General features: G+C 37.6%; 1 protein-coding gene across 2 annotated transcripts in view; it reads left to right on the top strand.

The window, feature by feature from the left end:
- The window catches only part of LOC108329194 (uncharacterized), a 45,923-nt gene extending 28,938 nt beyond the window's left edge, over positions 1 to 16,985 (top strand). Inside the window, exons 3-20 of one of the 2 annotated variants that reach the window (XM_017563289.1) lie at positions 5,628 to 5,736; positions 5,821 to 6,189; positions 6,353 to 6,408; positions 6,687 to 6,933; positions 7,021 to 7,076; positions 7,469 to 7,709; positions 7,801 to 7,964; positions 8,073 to 8,203; positions 8,281 to 8,382; positions 12,150 to 12,291; positions 12,468 to 12,554; positions 12,624 to 12,785; positions 12,999 to 13,355; positions 14,230 to 14,315; positions 14,397 to 14,515; positions 14,899 to 15,164; positions 15,716 to 15,936; positions 16,533 to 16,985. In XM_017563289.1, the coding sequence (XP_017418778.1) occupies positions 5,628 to 5,736; positions 5,821 to 6,189; positions 6,353 to 6,408; positions 6,687 to 6,933; positions 7,021 to 7,076; positions 7,469 to 7,709; positions 7,801 to 7,964; positions 8,073 to 8,203; positions 8,281 to 8,382; positions 12,150 to 12,291; positions 12,468 to 12,554; positions 12,624 to 12,785; positions 12,999 to 13,355; positions 14,230 to 14,315; positions 14,397 to 14,515; positions 14,899 to 15,164; positions 15,716 to 15,919 (2,898 nt within the window). In that variant the 3' untranslated portion in view covers positions 15,920 to 15,936; positions 16,533 to 16,985. Of the gene's footprint in view, positions 1 to 5,627; positions 5,737 to 5,807; positions 6,190 to 6,352; positions 6,409 to 6,686; positions 6,934 to 7,020; positions 7,077 to 7,468; positions 7,710 to 7,800; positions 7,965 to 8,072; positions 8,204 to 8,280; positions 8,383 to 12,149; positions 12,292 to 12,467; positions 12,555 to 12,623; positions 12,786 to 12,998; positions 13,356 to 14,229; positions 14,316 to 14,396; positions 14,516 to 14,898; positions 15,165 to 15,715; positions 15,937 to 16,532 lie in introns of those variants that run through there. The other variant, XM_017563290.2, reaches the window with a different exon arrangement.
- The last annotated feature ends 586 nt before the right edge of the window (positions 16,986 to 17,571 follow it).

Raw genomic sequence — 17,571 nt, 5'->3', positions numbered from 1 at the left:
CGGCGAAAGGAAGAGGAAGGGGAGAGAGGGGATGAACACCATGAAGTGCAACCCAGCGGGGAGAGGAGAGTAGATTTACCTGTTTTTGAAGGGTTTGATGCGATGGGGTGGATTGCTAGGGCAGAGACAGTTTTTGAGACCTAGGGGGTGAAAGAGGAAGGAAAAGTGCGCCAGGCATACAGTAGCATGGAGGGAAGTGTTGGGTATTGGGTCTGGGACTGGAAAATTAAAGCCAAGAATCCTTCTTGGGAAGGACTGAAGGAAGCTATGGTGGTGCGATTTGGAGGGCAAAAAGAAATGAAGATTTACGACGATGACGTCATCGACGCTTCAGGTTCAGCTGGTGCGTTTCATTGCACGCGCTCCCCAGAGGCTCCAGATTGGAGCATCATCAAGTCGCTCATTCTGGTGAACGAAATCGCAGCGGTGGAAGCCGATTGTTCTGTCGCGCTCTCCTCCTCCCAGCAGTGAAACATCATCACCCAGAACTGCATGGCCTTGGACGTGCAGCGCGACCTCACGCAGTGCCACCGCAAGTGGCATGCGTTGCTCTCTGACTACGACCGCTTCAAGAGAACAACCACCACTGGAGGCAAAATGTCGCCGAATGGCGATTACGAATTGAATTTCGATTACGAATTGTTTGAGGCAGTTGAACGCATTGTGAGGGCACGTGAGGAGTGGGGCATGGCTGATCCCGAGAGCGATACTGAAGCAGGGAACGATGCGCGTGACACCACTGTGGAAACTGGGTCTAAAAGAAAAGGGCAACGGAGTAAGTTTAGACACCGCTTTCAAAAGCCCAAACTTGAACAAAGGCACGAGGACAACCATGAAGAAGAGCGTGAGGAAAAACCATTCTATTCGTGGGTGAAAAGAGAAGAGGTTGAGCACAAAGTGGTGAGTGTTGAAGAGAATAATAATAAAAGTAGCGTTGAAGGGGTTGCAGAGCAAGCGATGAGTGGTGTTGAAACAGTGAAAGTGGTGGATGTGGCCACCGAGAACCAAGAGGAGCAAAGGGGGCTTGCAGTTCATGTTACACCTACAGAGGGGAGAGAGCTGCTTGAAGTTTTGAAAGACATTGAAGACCATTTTCTCACGGCTTATGATGCTGAAAAGAGGTGATCATACTGCTGGAAGTTAATAGAATCCGGGAAGATTGGAAGATAGTGGAGGAGGAATTGCCACCACCCAAGCCTCCAGACCTGAAGTTGCAGGTAGTAGCCATCGGGTTCTCTTCCTATGATAAGACCACATCACAATGCAACGGGTTCAAGATTCATTGTTCCAACCTTGAGGACAAGGTTGTTTTGCAGCGGTGTGTAATGATAAGATATAAGATAGGGCGGTGGAACAGTTGGAGAAGGCGGGCAAAGGGCCTATAAATGTAAACCTTTTGTAATTCTGTAAGGGAGTTAGTCAATTGTATACTTTGTACATACCGGTTTCAAACCCGGTGAGAGGGGTTAGGCCCTTGAGTAGTTACACTTGATACTCAGTGATTGTGATAGGTTCCTAAATGGGGAACCTATTCAAGAACTCTCTTCCTCGCAAGAAAAGACTCAGAAAGAAAGAAAGATATAGAAGTCTGAATGTTATTCACAAGTATAATATCTGTACACTCAACCGCAGAGGCATAACCCTCTTCCACAGGTATAAACCCGTTTGCAACTAAGCAATCAAAAAGTCCATCCCTTTTAACTATACAGTCAATCTATTTATACCGTCCTCTCCCTTCTACCCTAATCCCCTTTCCCCTTACTCTATATCCTAACAATACACCCCCCTGCAGAACAACCTTGTCCTCAAGGTTGGAATCGGGAAGATTGAGCCGATGGCATTGTGATATGGTCTGATCATAGGAAGGAACCCGCTGCTACTACCTGCACTCAAAAGTTTCACTACTTTTTACATCATCATTTTCAATTGGGATTCCATTAGCAGTGGCAATAAACTGAATCCCACGTTGTGCAATTGTGCTTGCAGCCATTGCTTCATGTTTTGTACCAATCTCATCAATTACCAAAACTTGTGACATGTGATTTTCAATTGCTTCTATCGATACCTGCAACTTCAAGTCTGGGGGTTTGGGTGGTGGTCGAAATAAGAGACCGAATTTATGGGACGCGCCACTGTCCATCAAAATTAAAACTCGTTTTCCCTCAATTTCTCCTTGCAATTTCATCTTTTTGGGTTGCGTCAGGCCCCCAGCAGAAAACGCAGAAAGCTTCATCTGCATCTGAGCCAACTCTGTCTCTGCCTCTGTTCCATCTTCCTCCTTGTCCTCAACCATCATCAACATTCTCAAACTTCTTTCTGGGCATTGATGACCTGGGCCGAAAGCCCCTCCACACCTGAAACAACTTTCCTCCTTCCTACGTTTCGCAAACGGTGAATAGGGTAAATTCCCAGAATTTCTCCCTCTGTTATCGAAGTTTGACTTCGCAAGCCCGCTCGCCTGTGTCACCTCCTTGCGCACCGACCCACTATGCTCCGCTGGCCTCGTTCGGTTCTGGGTTTGTCGACTGGGTTCAACCCGCGACGCCACCCCGCTCGGTCTACTCCAATTCGTCAGGTTTCTTCTCATTCCTCCTCCTCCGGTCTTCGCTCCTCCGTTAAGTTCCTCCCCATCCCGTGCGATTGGCATCGCGGCCACCGTCTCTCTGCTAGGTGGCAACCCCAATAACTCCGCGAATACCACGTCATGACATTTTAGTAACTTCTCCATATGATGTTTTTGTCTTTCAGTAAGCCCCAAACAATTTGGGCCGCTCGTTTGGGTCTCACCCGGGCCCAATTCCCAAACCAATAACCACACTGCCACCTCATCTATTTTCTGTAAAGCTCGGGGGCCCACCACTCTTCGTTCTAAAGTGGGATCCCCTTTCACTGTTATCTTCCTCTCTCCCTGTCGGTACTTCATTGTTGATTCTTTCCAGTCCACCACCACTTTCCCGAGCTTTTCTAACCATTCCACCCCCAGAATGACGTCGACTCCGCCCAACTCAAAAACATAGAAGCGTTCAACCACTTCTGCTTCCCCCATCTCCAATGCCACCTTTTCACAACACCCGCTAGTTCGTTCCTTCTGTCCGTTTCCCAAGCTTACCATATACGGGGGGGTTTCCACCACCGTCATCTCTAATTCCTCCACCACCCGTCGACTTATAAAATTGTGGCTAGCGCCACTGTCAATTAAAACCAATACCTCACGTTGACCCATTCTCCCTCGTAGCTTCATCGTCCGGGATGTCGTGAGGCCACCGGCAGAAAGGGCCGATAACTCCATCTTGGTGATGTTCAGCTCATCCTCTCCGTCATTTTCCGATTCTTCCTCCTCTTCAGCCAAAATTATCATCCTTATCCCCCTCTCCGTACAACGATGACCGGGGCTAAAGGGTCCGCCACACCTGAAACATTTCCCCTCTTCCCTCCTTTTGATGTACTCCGAGTAGGGAAGATTGCGGACACCCCTTTCATTTCCGCTGCCGCTGTCTCTCCTGTGGTTTCCCCCGTGGGTCGCGCCTTTGTTTACAGAACCGACACTTTCCGCTGGTCCCGCTCGTCCCGCTTGTTCGCGATTCGTCTCCACCTTCATTACCGATCCCGATGTTTTTCCCCAAGAACTTGGATTCTTGGATATCCATCCTCCTCCCGTCTTCGCGCACAGTTTTTCCACATCTCTCGCCACCCGCATAGCGGTCATCAAATCCGGTGGATCATGAGGCCGGACATGATCGCTCACTTCTTCTCTTAAACCGGACAAAAAATACCCCATTATCTGCTCCTCGGGTATCTGGGTCGTTTGCCCCACCAGAACTTCAAAATCACGTATGTATTCCCCCACCGATCCCGTCTGTCGTATAGTGGAGAGTCTCTCATACACCGTTCCTCTAGTTCCTCCCCCAAATCGGATACCCAACGCCCTCTTCAACCCCTCCCAAGACAGTGTCTTGGTTTTCTCTCGCCAGAATCGGAACCAGCTTCCGGCGTAGCCATCCATGCTGATAAAGGCCAACTCCAACTTCTCCTCCTCCGCCACCTTCTGAACTTCGAAAAACTTCTCCGCTCGGCCGATCCATACCCACGGTTCGCCCCCCTCAAACACGGGTAATTCGACTCGCTTCCTCCACTGGCTCATCCCTCCTTGGTTACCTTCTCCCCCATTTCCTCTTCCGCCATTCAGACCACCACCATTATCGTTCACCGACGACTGACTCTCCCCTTGTCTCTGTCCTTGGTTAATGGGTATACGTTCTCCCATCGCTTTCAAGATTGCTTGGACGTCCTGGCGTATCGCTGCCGTATCAGCCTTTGTCTCAGCGATTGCCACTTCCACCGCCTCTAAGTGCCCTTCGACCACCACCATTCTTCCCTCCATCTCCACACTCGACACTCCCCGATATGGATCCGGCAGGTCGGACCAATTGATAGGTTCCTAAATGGGGAACCTATTCAAGAACTCTCTTCCTCGCAAGAAAAGACTCAGAAAGAAAGAAAGATATAGAAGTCTGAATGTTATTCACAAGTATAATATCTGTACACTCAACCGCAGAGGCATAACCCTCTTCCACAGGTATAAACCCGTTTGCAACTAAGCAATCAAAAAGTCCATCCCTTTTAACTATACAGTCAATCTATTTATACCGTCCTCTCCCTTCTACCCTAATCCCCTTTCCCCTTACTCTATATCCTAACAGATTGTTACTGTGAATAACATACCCATTGTTTGATTCTTTCTGTCTTGTGTGAGTGCATATTAGTGGTGAGGGTGATTGTTAGGTTCTTACACTAAAGATTCCTAACAAATATGCAACAAAGGGAAGGATTATAGGAGATTTCCGATTTACAGGGAGTAAATGCAAATAAATCCTAATAGCAATCTATTAAAGGTAGAAAATAATAATATAAGAAAGACTAGTAAAGACATAATCAAATACTTAAAAATACTCACCAAGGGGTTGAACAACAACAACTTGGAGAAAATTATATCCAAGTGGAAATGAAAAACACTTGTTCACTAGCTCGAGGAGAAGTGTGGAGATATTTTTTGAAATTTCAGATTTTATTTTGTTCGGATATTTCAGGAAGTTCCATATTTTATTACTGGCTTACTAATCCCATAAACTTAGGGATTTGTTTCCTAGAATATAGTCTGTGCTTGTTTCCTAAATTAACCAATCAATTTATGTGTTTGTATCAAATGTTTGCAATGAGATTGAATAAGAGATAATTATTTTCTTCTAATTTTGAGAGATCTTACAAAATTTAAACATCATAGATATGATGTTTTATATTTGAACATAAGCATATGAAAGAGGCTAGGTATTGGTGTGTTTTGCATCTAAATGATTCAATGTGTTTGAATTGGTTATAGGTAAGGCTAGCTAGTGGGTCAAAGCTGGAATTCTTACACAATAACTTAGTAACCATTATGATTAGAATTTTACAGAAATTGATGTATTACAATAAAAAATATGCTTTTCGTGGTTATATCTTTCTTTAAAGGAGCTTTATTAATGCATTATTGGAGCGTTCCTCATTCAATACTAGTGTGGATATGGAAAATTTTGGAAATAACTGAATGACACATAATGGCTTCATTGTCTACACTTTATGTTTTGCAGGCAGGAAACCAGTCATCAGTACTAGTGTGGGATTCTTTTACTTTATCTGTTGTCTCTGAATTGAAAGGCCATATATATGGAGCTACATGCATCTGTTTCTCACCGAATGGTTGGTATACTTTACAGTCCATATGCTTGCTTTTAATTTTATGTAATCACTGCTTCTTACTCATTATGTAGTATTCTGTCCAAGGTAAACATCTGGTGTCTGTTGGAGGATATATTTACCTTTGGAACTGGCGGAGTGGTGAGCTGATAACAAAGCTTCAAGCAACTTCTTGTTCTACAATTTCAAGTATTAGCTTCTCATCAGATGCAAAATTTTTTGTAACTTCTGGGAAGAAGCACCTGAAATTCTGGTTACTTGGATCTTCTAGAAAGACTCAACTATATGAAGGGATGAGAAAGAGTACATCATTAGCAATACATGAAAAGCCTACCAATCTTTCTATTCATAAAGCAAGCTCTGTTACATCTATCAGTTCTGTGTGGTGTTGTAATGGCTATGATAATTGTAAAAAAGCTGGTGATTGCTTTCCCATATATACATTGACTGATTCAGGTTAGATTCAGTTCAGAGAGTCTCAGTTTGAATTTGTTTTTTGTTAAGATTTTAAGGCATTCGTGTTTCTTGGATTTCCATGATGAGTATGATCTTAGTACAATTTCATTTCTTTCTGTTTTACTGGCATTTTGCGCCTTATTTGTTTTCTTTCTGTTTGCAGGCATTTTATACCTTATTAATTCTGGGATGTCGGTTGAAAAGTCTGTGACCTTGAAAGTATGTCCATGTCTTCTCATTTTTGTAATATGTCTTTAGCATACCAAAGGTTATGTTTTAACAGATTTGTAGAGACTTAAAACTACATGTAGTAGTAAATGATGATATAAGTACAAGACTTAACATTCTTATGTTGTTTGTACTTTCTAAGATGATCATGCCATCATGAACTGTATTAGTTTAAAGTTAATTATAGTTGCTACTAGTTTGAGGATTTATTATGGTGTTAGACTGTTAGTTCCTTGAAATTTTCATTATTCCCAAATTCTCATTTTCAGGTTCGAAAAGCTTTTGCATTATCAACATCAGCAAAGCTAATTGCGTGTGCATGCAATAATGGAACAGTCCAATTATTCACCCCCATCTCTCTAGAATACGTGGGTAGTATATTGTATTCAAAGAAAAAAAAGTTACTTAAAGGAAGCAATTTAGTTAGTCACACTATAGTTCCAGAGCAGGCTTCTGAACAGTTACATGCCCTGCCTGATGCAATTGCCTGTCAGTTTTCGGCCTTAGAAAAGATTGGTGATTGCTAAATCTTCTACTTGTTTTTCTAATTCTATTTAACATATTCTTGTGTTGTGCACTGATGTATTTATGTTTTCGATATAGTTGTTGTTTACGGAGATCATAGTCTCTACATCTATGACATCCATGATGTGAATCAGGTAGATGTTTTTGTAATATGTTTGTTATTATGACTTTTCAATAGTATATTTAACATGTTCAATGTTTTAATAGTTTTTACTAGAAATTAGGGATGCAATTACCATAGTTTAGGGTTTAATTTATTCCTATGTATTATGAATGATTCTATTGTGCCCTACTATGTGATTATAAACAACTCTTGTGTACAACACACAACAATCCTTCTACAATAGTTTTTGATTTATTATAAATTGGTTATAATTCATATTAGATTAATTAAGCTCGTGCTACTCAACTCTTTTTTTGTAAGTTACTGTATGATGCAGCAAGCTTTATTCCCCATATTTTTTGGCCACAAGGTGTTGACAAATCTGCAATGGTTAATGGGAAACAAATTGTCATTATTTTCCAGGTCACAAAGTGTTATGTGCTTGTTTCACATTCCTCATGCATATGGGATATCAAGAATCTATGTTGTGAAAACATGCATGATCCATCTCTTGCATGCACTGCTAGAGGTTGTCTGGGGGGGATTTCTTTTGCAACTTGTTCTACTGATGGTACAATCAGGATCTGGGATATTGCTTTGCAATCTGATTTTTCAAATGATGCTGAAGATTTGAAGACTGAACTATTGAGTTCTTCATTTTTAGGTAACTTGATTGTTAGAAAAAATTCTCAATTATCTCCTCTTTTAAGTTATTTAGTTCTCACAAGTTGTGCTCTTCTTGTCTATTGCTACAGTAACTGCTGGGACATTTGAACGTGATGCAGTTAAGGTACATGTTACAAATGGAGAGTTTCGGTCACTTGCTGTTAGTTCCGATGGAAATTATCTCGCTGCTGGTGATTCCAAAGGGAACATTCATATATACAACCTTCAAACATCGGATTACACATGTTTCCAGGTGAGCTCAGGCACCTGCTTTTTTTTTTTAGAAATTATTGTGCTGTAAAACCATATTTGAAGCTTCACAACATTTATATGGTCATTTATATCCTTCACAATATTTCAGGGTGCTCATGATGGGGAGATTCTTACATTAAGCTTCACCTTGTCCACCCAAGATAAGGAAATTGTGAAAAACAATTATTTTCTTGCTTCAGGGGGACGAGATTGTATGATCCATCTCTATGATGTGAAAAGGTGTGTTTCTGCAATTTGTAAGGATAACCTAGTTGGTTGTTTATACATTTCAATAACTTTTTGATTGTATGTCGCAGAAATTTTGATCTTATTGACAGCATTGATGACCATTCGGCTGCAGTGACTTCTATCAAAATTAGCAGCAATGGTTGCAGGATCCTCAGTTGTAGTGCTGACAGGTATGTTAGTAGGTTTTGCATCACACTATCTGTTACGTTTCCGAGTACCAGACATAATTAATCACGATCATAGTAGGCAGAAAAGATAATGAAAGAATGAATTTATCTTATTAATGGTAATAGAATTCTGTAAACAAAGGATAGTTGGGAGCATAACCTCCCTTACTAAACAAGGATAGATGGGAGCATAACCTCCCTCACAAGACTGTAGCTGTCTGTCAACAAACTCAATAATCAAAACATAACTCTAACAATAGCATCTAGCTTTATTTATATTAAATATCTCCCTAGAATATAGCTCTATTTACTATAATTATCTTATAATGAACATGTTACGACCTAAGGTAGGGGTAATAATAAGGGTTAGGAAGTATATGAGCATAGAGAATATTTAGTATAAGTTAATTAGAGTAAATAAATATAATATAAGTTAATTAGAGTAAATAAATATAGTATAAGTTAATTAGAGTAAATAAATATATATTTAGGGAAATATTCAATATAAGATATTTATAATTAAGGATATGTGCTAAGATAATATACGGAGAGATATTTATATTAAATATAGAGATATTTATATTAAATATAGAGATATTTATATTAAATATAGAGATATTTATATAAATTATTGAATATTAAATATAGGGATATTTATATCAAATGCAGATATATTCTAGAGGAATATTTAATAAGAGATGGGCGGGAAATAATTAATATAAATAAGGTTAGAGTCCAGGGTTAAAGACAGGCTTTTGATTATTGAGTTTTGTGACAGACATTATTGTCTTGTGAGGGAGGTTATGCTCCCAATTATTGTTTATCCTTGTTTATTCAGATATTACCATCAATAAAAGAGATTCATTCATCCAATATTATTCGTTTATTGTTCTATTCCGTGTGAGAGAGAGTGAAAGGTTGTATTTGGCTAGTTTACGTACTCAGGTACGTAACAATTGGTCCGACCTGTCGGATCCTAATAGAGACGAGTGAAAGACATCATGGAGGGAAGAATAAATGCAGTTGAAGGGAAACTGGAGAGCATGGAGCAGAGAATAAAGAACATGGAGTTCTCCCTAAGGAGGTTGAAGGCAGAGTTGAGTGGAATACGCCATGAAGTCCAAGCTCCAAATGGGAAGGGACTGCTGGAACCAAACGATAGTGGACTAACGGATCCGAACGTGAGCAAACGGCCAGAACCGAACGATAGCAGACTGTTGGATCCGAACGTGAAAGAATGGACGGAACCTATAGAGAGAGGACTTACCGAGCCGAACGGGAGGAGACGGCCAGAACCGAGCGTGAGAAAACTACCTGAACCAAACGGTCTAGTATTGGAAGGAAGGATGAAGGCTTTGGAAGGAAGGGAAAATGGAAGAATCAATACCCTGGAGAGAACAATGGAGTCTGTGAAGAGATGGGCCGACAAAAAGAACAGGGGGCTTGCAGTGTTTGGTACACTGGCAGAAGGAAGAGCGCGACGTGAAGTACTGCAAGACATTGAAAACCATTCCCTCAGGGCTTATGATTTAGGAGAAGTGGTAACCAGAATGTTGGATGAAGAATGGAAGACATTAGAGAAGGTTTTACCACCACCCGAACCTCCAGACATGAATTGATGAGGAGCCATGAGGTCCAGCTCCCTGTTTCCAACCTTGAGGACAAGGTTGTTTTGCAGCGGGGTGTAATGTTACGACCTAAGGTAGGGGTAATAATAAGGGTTAGGAAGTATATGAGCATAGAGAATATTTAGTATAAGTTAATTAGAGTAAATAAATATAATATAAGTTAATTAGAGTAAATAAATATAGTATAAGTTAATTAGAGTAAATAAATATATATTTAGGGAAATATTCAATATAAGATATTTATAATTAAGGATATGTGCTAAGATAATATACGGAGAGATATTTATATTAAATATAGAGATATTTATATTAAATATAGAGATATTTATATAAATTATTGAATATTAAATATAGGGATATTTATATCAAATGCAGATATATTCTAGAGGAATATTTAATAAGAGATGGGCGGGAAATAATTAATATAAATAAGGTTAGAGTCCAGGGTTAAAGGGAGGCTTTTGATTATTGAGTTTTGTGACAGACATTATTGTCTTGTGAGGGAGGTTATGCTCTCAAAGTAATTGAAGGAGGTTATGCTCCCAATTATTGTTTATCCTTGTTTATTCAGATATTACCATCAATAAAAGAGATTCATTCATCCAATATTATTCGTTTATTGTTCTATTCCGTGTGAGAGAGAGTGAAAGGTTGTATTTGGCTAGTTTACGTACTCAGCTACGTAACAGAACATTTCCCTAGAATATAGCTCTATTTACTGTAATTATCTTATACTGAATATTTTCGTAGGATATAGCTCTATTTACTATAATTATTACTAAATATTTCCCGTCCATCCTAACTGCTACAACAGTTAGGATAGTATGTTAGGTTTCTAAGATAGAAGCCTAACGTTCTCACAACTCCCACTCAAACAAAGGCAATCAAACAAGAAATAACAAAGGAATAGTATGAATTTCACTATGATTGTATGTATTTACTGTAACGTATAACGAAATACAATAACGGGAGCCTAATCCCCCTCAACAAGGTCTGAGGAACAAAGGAAAACTGAAAATTTTCACCTTAATGTTCTGATTCTATCTGGGAAGAAAAATTTAAACATATTTAATTTAAGCATTACCACTCTCTTGGGAATAACGACTGCAATTAGGAAATAGTGTCTAGCAGTGCCTTTCAATTAACGAGTATTACTGGAAAGGAGTCAAAATGCTTGACAGATGAACAAAGGAAAACTGAAAATTTTCACCTTAATGTTCTGATTCTATCTGGGAAGAAAAATTTAAACATATTTAATTTAAGCATTACCACTCTCTTGGGAATAACGACTGCAATTAGGAAATAGTGTCTAGCAGTGCCTTTCAATTAACGAGTATTACTGGAAAGGAGTCAAAATGTACTGGAAAGACGATCTTAGAAGCCAAAACAAATTACAGTTCTTTATTTGTCTACTTATTGAAATATCAATTATGAGATGGCTGATAGGTTGGTTGGCTATGAACTTGAAAATTCAGGTGAAGGAAACTTTTAATTGGTTTCTACGTAGTCTACTTGGTATATATTAGCACAATGCATTCCATGTTTAAAAAATTGCATTAATTTTACATTAATAATGCGTGTGACGTATTGTTATAATTTAAATAATAAAACTTTTAGCTTTATTTCTGCATGCAAATTACAAAGTATGATAGGATTGTAGTATTCGGTTGATCTGAAAGCTGTTCCAGCCCCTTTAAAAATGAATCTGAGAAAGACAGCCCCTTTACAAAGTATGATAGGTTTGTATTGCAGGCTGTTGAAAGAAATATAAAATATCACTTGCTTGCTTTTATCCTATATCTAATTTGTATTAAAGAAAGACCATTTGAGACAAACAATTCATTCCTCGCTAGTTTGAATATAGTTTCTCTATGAAGTAGTTTCGTAGATGCGTAATACAGACCCATATAATCTGCGTTTGAGGCAGTCTTATCTTTGGATGGAAACGCCAACAAATTTTTTAGAATAATTAATTTTTTTTAAGTTTTACCATTTGTTGATTTTATACTTATTCTATTTGGCTGTTATATTTCTGTTTTTAAATTACTCTGTAATATACAATAACCAGTGAACCTAACATTGTTTGTATGACACTGAAAGGTTTCCTCTATGATTAACAAAAGCATAATCCTTCTTTCACAGTTTCCTGGTTCTTCGAGATGTGGTAATAGCAGATGATGGTTATAAGATTTTGCAACAACATCGCCAAAAGGCTTTACAACGTGGAACTGTCTATGACATGGCTGTGGATGCGACATGTGAGACTGTTGTCACTGTTGGGCAGGTGAGATAGATGATGTCAACATTGAAAATCATCAAAATTCAAGGGAGGGTTGCTTCTGTTGTGGAAGACCTTCCTCGTGAATTCTTTAACAATTAGTATATTCATGTCTCAATTTGATAAGATTATCACTCAATTTGCGGAATCAGCACTTGAGTACTAATATTATTATCTTATAGGATAAGAAAATAAAGACGTTTGACATGGCTGCTCAGAAACTAATTAGGTCGCACAACCACGATAAAAATTTTGGTGAACCTATAAAGGTGAGCTTCATTATCAGAAAGTGAGTGCTGATTTTAACCTTCTTTATCTGAAATTAATTTTGTTAACAGGTTATAATGGACCCAAGCTGCAGTTACGTGGTCTGCTCATTCTCTAACAAGTCTATATGCATATATGACTTGATCACAGGGAAGATGGCTTCGAAGGCAGCAGGGCATGCTGAAATTGTTACTGGTGTCATCTTTTTACCTGATTGCAAGCATATAGTTTCGGTGAGCTTCCTTAACACCCACTGTCGATTTCTTCTTCATTTCTTTGAGTTAACAATAGGCAATTTAACATGAATGCTTTATAATTCATTTGATTATTTATTTTTGGGTGGTTAGTTATGCATATATTTATTTTCATCATGTTGGAAAAAATTAAGATATTGATGTCCTGCCTTTGTGATCAGCGATTTTGTTAATCAACCTATCATTATTCAGGTGGATGGTACGGGTTGTGTTTTTGTGTGGAAATTGCCTGCTTCATTGTCTTCTAGAATATTGGAGAGAGTAATGGAAAGAAACAATCCATTGTCTCCAAGAAGCTCTAGTCAGCCTCCCTACCTTGGTTGTCTATCATTTTGCAAAGAAGAATTCCAGCATTCCAATATCAATCCTGATGGTGTTTGGTCAATGATGAACAACAGCCAACATTTGAATGGAATGCTTAATCCTGGGATCAGTCAGAGAGAGGCTTCAGCTTTTAAATTTAGTGTTTCAAGACTTCCCAAATGGGCACAAGCAAAAGTGACCGGTTCAAATGGTGTCTGCAAGAATCTAAATTGCACTTCGTCAGAGGTATGTGTACTCTTCAATATATATATATATATAGATATATATATATATATAGATATATATATATATATATATATATATGTGTGTGTATATATAGATATATATATATTTATATATACATATATATATATATATATGTATATATGTATATATATATATATGTGTATAAATATATATATATCTATACATATATACATATATATATATATATGTATATATAAATATATATATCTATATATATATATATATATTTATACACATATATATATATATATATTTATACATATATATATATATGCTGAGCGCCCCTACCACAGTAGTATTTTTGAAGATTCAGAAGCTTATGTATATCTTATTGTAAACCTCTTTGGAATTTGAAGATCTGTACTTAAATAAACTATATCTATTGCAAGTTAATCATTTTTGGTTGAAGCTGGTATTTTAGTGGACATTTAGTTTTGGAATGTGCAAGAGAAGTAATTCCTTGTAATGAAATTGGGCTAAGCTAGTTGTCCGCCTAGTCATTTGTTGGAGAGGAAATTGAGTCACTGCCAATTCATATCTGGTAATTGAAGTGTCTACGTAATCTGTATCTGCACCAGACAATTATTGTTGCTGTTTTGGTATAACAATTAAGCCCAAAGCTACGTCTAGGGATAACTTTTTTGGGTCAAAATCTATGGTTGTCACGATGGCATCGAATGAGAGCCCAGCCAACTCTAGTTGAAGCTTATCCTGTTAGAGTGCCAACGTTTAAAAAAATTAAAAGTCTAATTTACAGGTGCTATGACACACAAGTCTTAGCTCCTTAATAACAACACAGCAGTATTAGGATTTTGACTAAGTGTCTAATATCTCTTGAATTTATGATGATTAGGTTTTTTCTCCTTTGTCCACCGAAGTTCAAATTCCATCCGATAATGCTTCTCCATCGCCTGGTACTGTTAATGGAAGAACTTATAGGTAAGTGTTGAGTCTCAAATCTCAATCATGGACTTTTGGTGATGGGATATCTGTTTATTCATGAAGTCACTACAATTTCAGCAACGTTCCGTTAGACAACCATTGGCACTCTGTTTACACTGTTTTTACGGAAGCGCTTTCTTCCCCTGAGATGTTTGATTTGTGTAAGACAGAGTTTGCAGAGATTCCCTTGAATATAAGTAAGTTCATAGCTTGTTCCCACATAATTTCTTTTTCTTCTCAATTTTCATCTTTATTATGATAGCTTAGAAGACTAATTCTGTCAACCAAATACCTTGGAAGTTTAATTGGGTATCTTAGAGATTCTGTTAGTACAAGTGTTTCTATTTTCTTATTTTTCTGATACTAGTGATTTGTTTAGGATATGATTAGTATAAATAAAGGTTAGAGCTATGAGTTTTATGATCTTAACATCACATTGTAATTCATCTTAGCAACATAAGTAGAATATCATTCAATGTCTCTTCGCTCAAATCCTTCCTCAATATTTAAAACCCGGTAATTTCAATAAAACAAACCCATGACATTATGCTTTAACCTTATGAATAATGGTTTGTTGCAGGAAAACATAGGACTGTGATTAGTGAGGACCAGAACTCCTTTGGGCTTAATAACCTTAGTAAGAATGAAAAGATGGGTGTTGCTCCAGACCAACATGTTGGTTGCAATAATAACGATGTTTCTTGGTGTTCTGAAGAACTTTCTGAGAGTAAAGCAGAGCAGTTGTATTTGAGTGAATCTACTGAAGGCAATTTGGACAGTGTATCATATGAAGAAGACAGTCACATGTTTAAGCAACATTTTGGTAGCTTATCAAATACGCGCAAGGTTGGTGTTGTATTCTGAAGTGTAGAGAAGGAATTAAAAAACAAACAAGTCTTGTTTCTTCAACCTTGAATTAATCTCATGATTTCTTGTCCAGCTTAATAGTGAAAATGTACTCTATAATAGTGTCTTGATGTCCTCAACCAATGGATGGGATGAATACCTCAGTTATTAACATGTCATTCGTTATATTATCGGAAAATCATTATAAATGTATAGTGGATAATGAACGTTGATATTTATTTTTTTCTTCTAATAAATCGTGCTATTCCTAAATGAAAAAAAGATAGATACTTACCAAGTCTTCCCGAGAAAATGTGCAATTTATGGAAATTAAGTTTACCGAGATGTGGTGGAATTGCTCCAAAACTTATAATTGAGAAAATGTGCAATTTATGGAAATTAAGTTTACCGAGATGTGGTGGAATTGCTCTAAAACTTATAATTGTTTAGAAGTTTAAATATCTTATAATTGATTTCGATGACAATTGTTTAGATTTTCTTGAGTCTGCAACTTCATTTCCTTAATATTACCCAGTTTGCTATCTGTGCAGGCAGAGTCAAGGAAGTCTTTAGTTAGAAAGTTTTCTGCTAGATATATTGTGCAATGGGATTACCCAGGGGATTTTAAGGAACGGTTTAGCAGTCCTGTAGAGAATACAAGTGTTAGAAAGAACTCTAAGGATGAAACTGCTACTTATATTATATCAGAAGACGGATCCTCACAGGGGAAGGAAATTGAGAAATTGAGAAAGTGAGACATTCTTCGGGACAGGTATGTATGGGGGCTTTATACAGGCTTACTATAAAATCATACCATTCCTTTAGCAATAGGGACATGTTAAAAATTTCTTTGAAGAATATTAAGATTGACAGTAAACGGAAGGTTAGTTTGCTTTCAATTATCCCTTGTGGGGGTCATGTTTTATTAAGCATTGCTGGGTCCACATCTGTTTCCTTAATACTAACATTAGCACTAGAACCATAAATCTGTTTCCTTAATATATGATGTGTTAGGATATTTATTCTATTTTATCATCATTATATTGTGTTATCCTATTTATCATGATTATATTGTGTCAAAGGATTATCTATTTATTATGATTATATTGTGTCATGATTATATTGGGTCTAAGATTACTCTATTTATCATGTATTCTTATATCAATTTATTCTTATAAATAGAAGATTACGAGAGATCAATCAAGCCCTCTAGAATTATTTTATAGTTTAATTCTCAAGTATATGCGATCCCGCAAGTGATCTTTTCTGGTTTTATATTTCATAATGGAATTTGAAAAGTCTGATTTTTCTATGAAAGTATCACTGTGACTTTGCTGAAATGTTTGATGCTCAAAATGCCTATGGTAGGATATGAAGAATTCAGAACCTTCAACAGAATCAACATGTGAACTAGTCAGACTCCCAGTTAATGAAAATTCAGTTGAGAAAGGGAGTGAACAGGGAGAAACCATAGCTGTGTGCAAGGATGCACTTGGTAAATTGGAGGTCGCAGCTGAGAATGCGCTGCGATTATTTTCAGAATTAGAAAAGTTTTACAGCGAAGAGGTTGCAACTGAAGCAGGAGCTCAGTTTTTAGACGAGGCAGCTGAGATATTTCCTCTAGTTGTTAAGAAAGTTGACGCCGTTGCTAGATTGGTACGATGTAGGTTGAAGGGTAAGTGTGGAAGTACGTGTCCCAGAAACGGACCAGTTTGATAGATTAGCCTAAGGTAAATCAGATAGAATAATGGAAATATCAACACTTATTTTATAAAGTTTTTCTTTTCTTTTTAACAAAGAATAGAATATGTTCTTTGGCTACCTAGTCTGCATTCTACTTCAAGTGAATATGCTAATTACCAAACTGGTAATAATAATGGTGAGTACCTTCCCTCACATTTGAAATGAAAATTTGTACATATTAATGGAGTTTGATTGTAGCCAGGAAAGGTAATGGGATAGTGTCGCTCAATTTGAGTCATTTGAAAGAAACTGCAATGGAACCATGTATAAATGTAAGTGAGGAGTGAGTAAATAAATTTTCTTTTAAATGTAAGTGTGAACTAGCTGCTTGAAATAGATGACATTGAATTAGTTTTTTAAAAGCAAAGGAAGTTACATACAATGAAACATAAGTGTCATTGAATTAAGGCTGTATTCTTTGGATCCTTTGATCTGATAGGATTTTGTAATTATTGTGGTGATATATTTTGAGAAAGAGTATTTGGGTGTCCCAATTCTTTTTCTGTAGTTTTTTTTTTCTTTCCTGAAACTGGTCGGTAGTTAAATTTGGTTCAATTAATAGAGGATGATCAATTGATGTGTTTCTTTTGTCATAATTTCTTCACCCTCATTGATGAGAACCCAAGGACGCGGTAACATGAGGATTATTGGTCACCTGGGTAAA

This window comes from Vigna angularis, chromosome 2 (assembly GCF_016808095.1).
Source record: "Vigna angularis cultivar LongXiaoDou No.4 chromosome 2, ASM1680809v1, whole genome shotgun sequence".
In the NCBI taxonomy this organism is placed as follows: domain Eukaryota; kingdom Viridiplantae; phylum Streptophyta; class Magnoliopsida; order Fabales; family Fabaceae; genus Vigna; species Vigna angularis.
The sequence above is the reverse complement of the archived record's forward strand: the minus strand, read 5'-3'. Positions and strand labels throughout refer to the sequence as shown.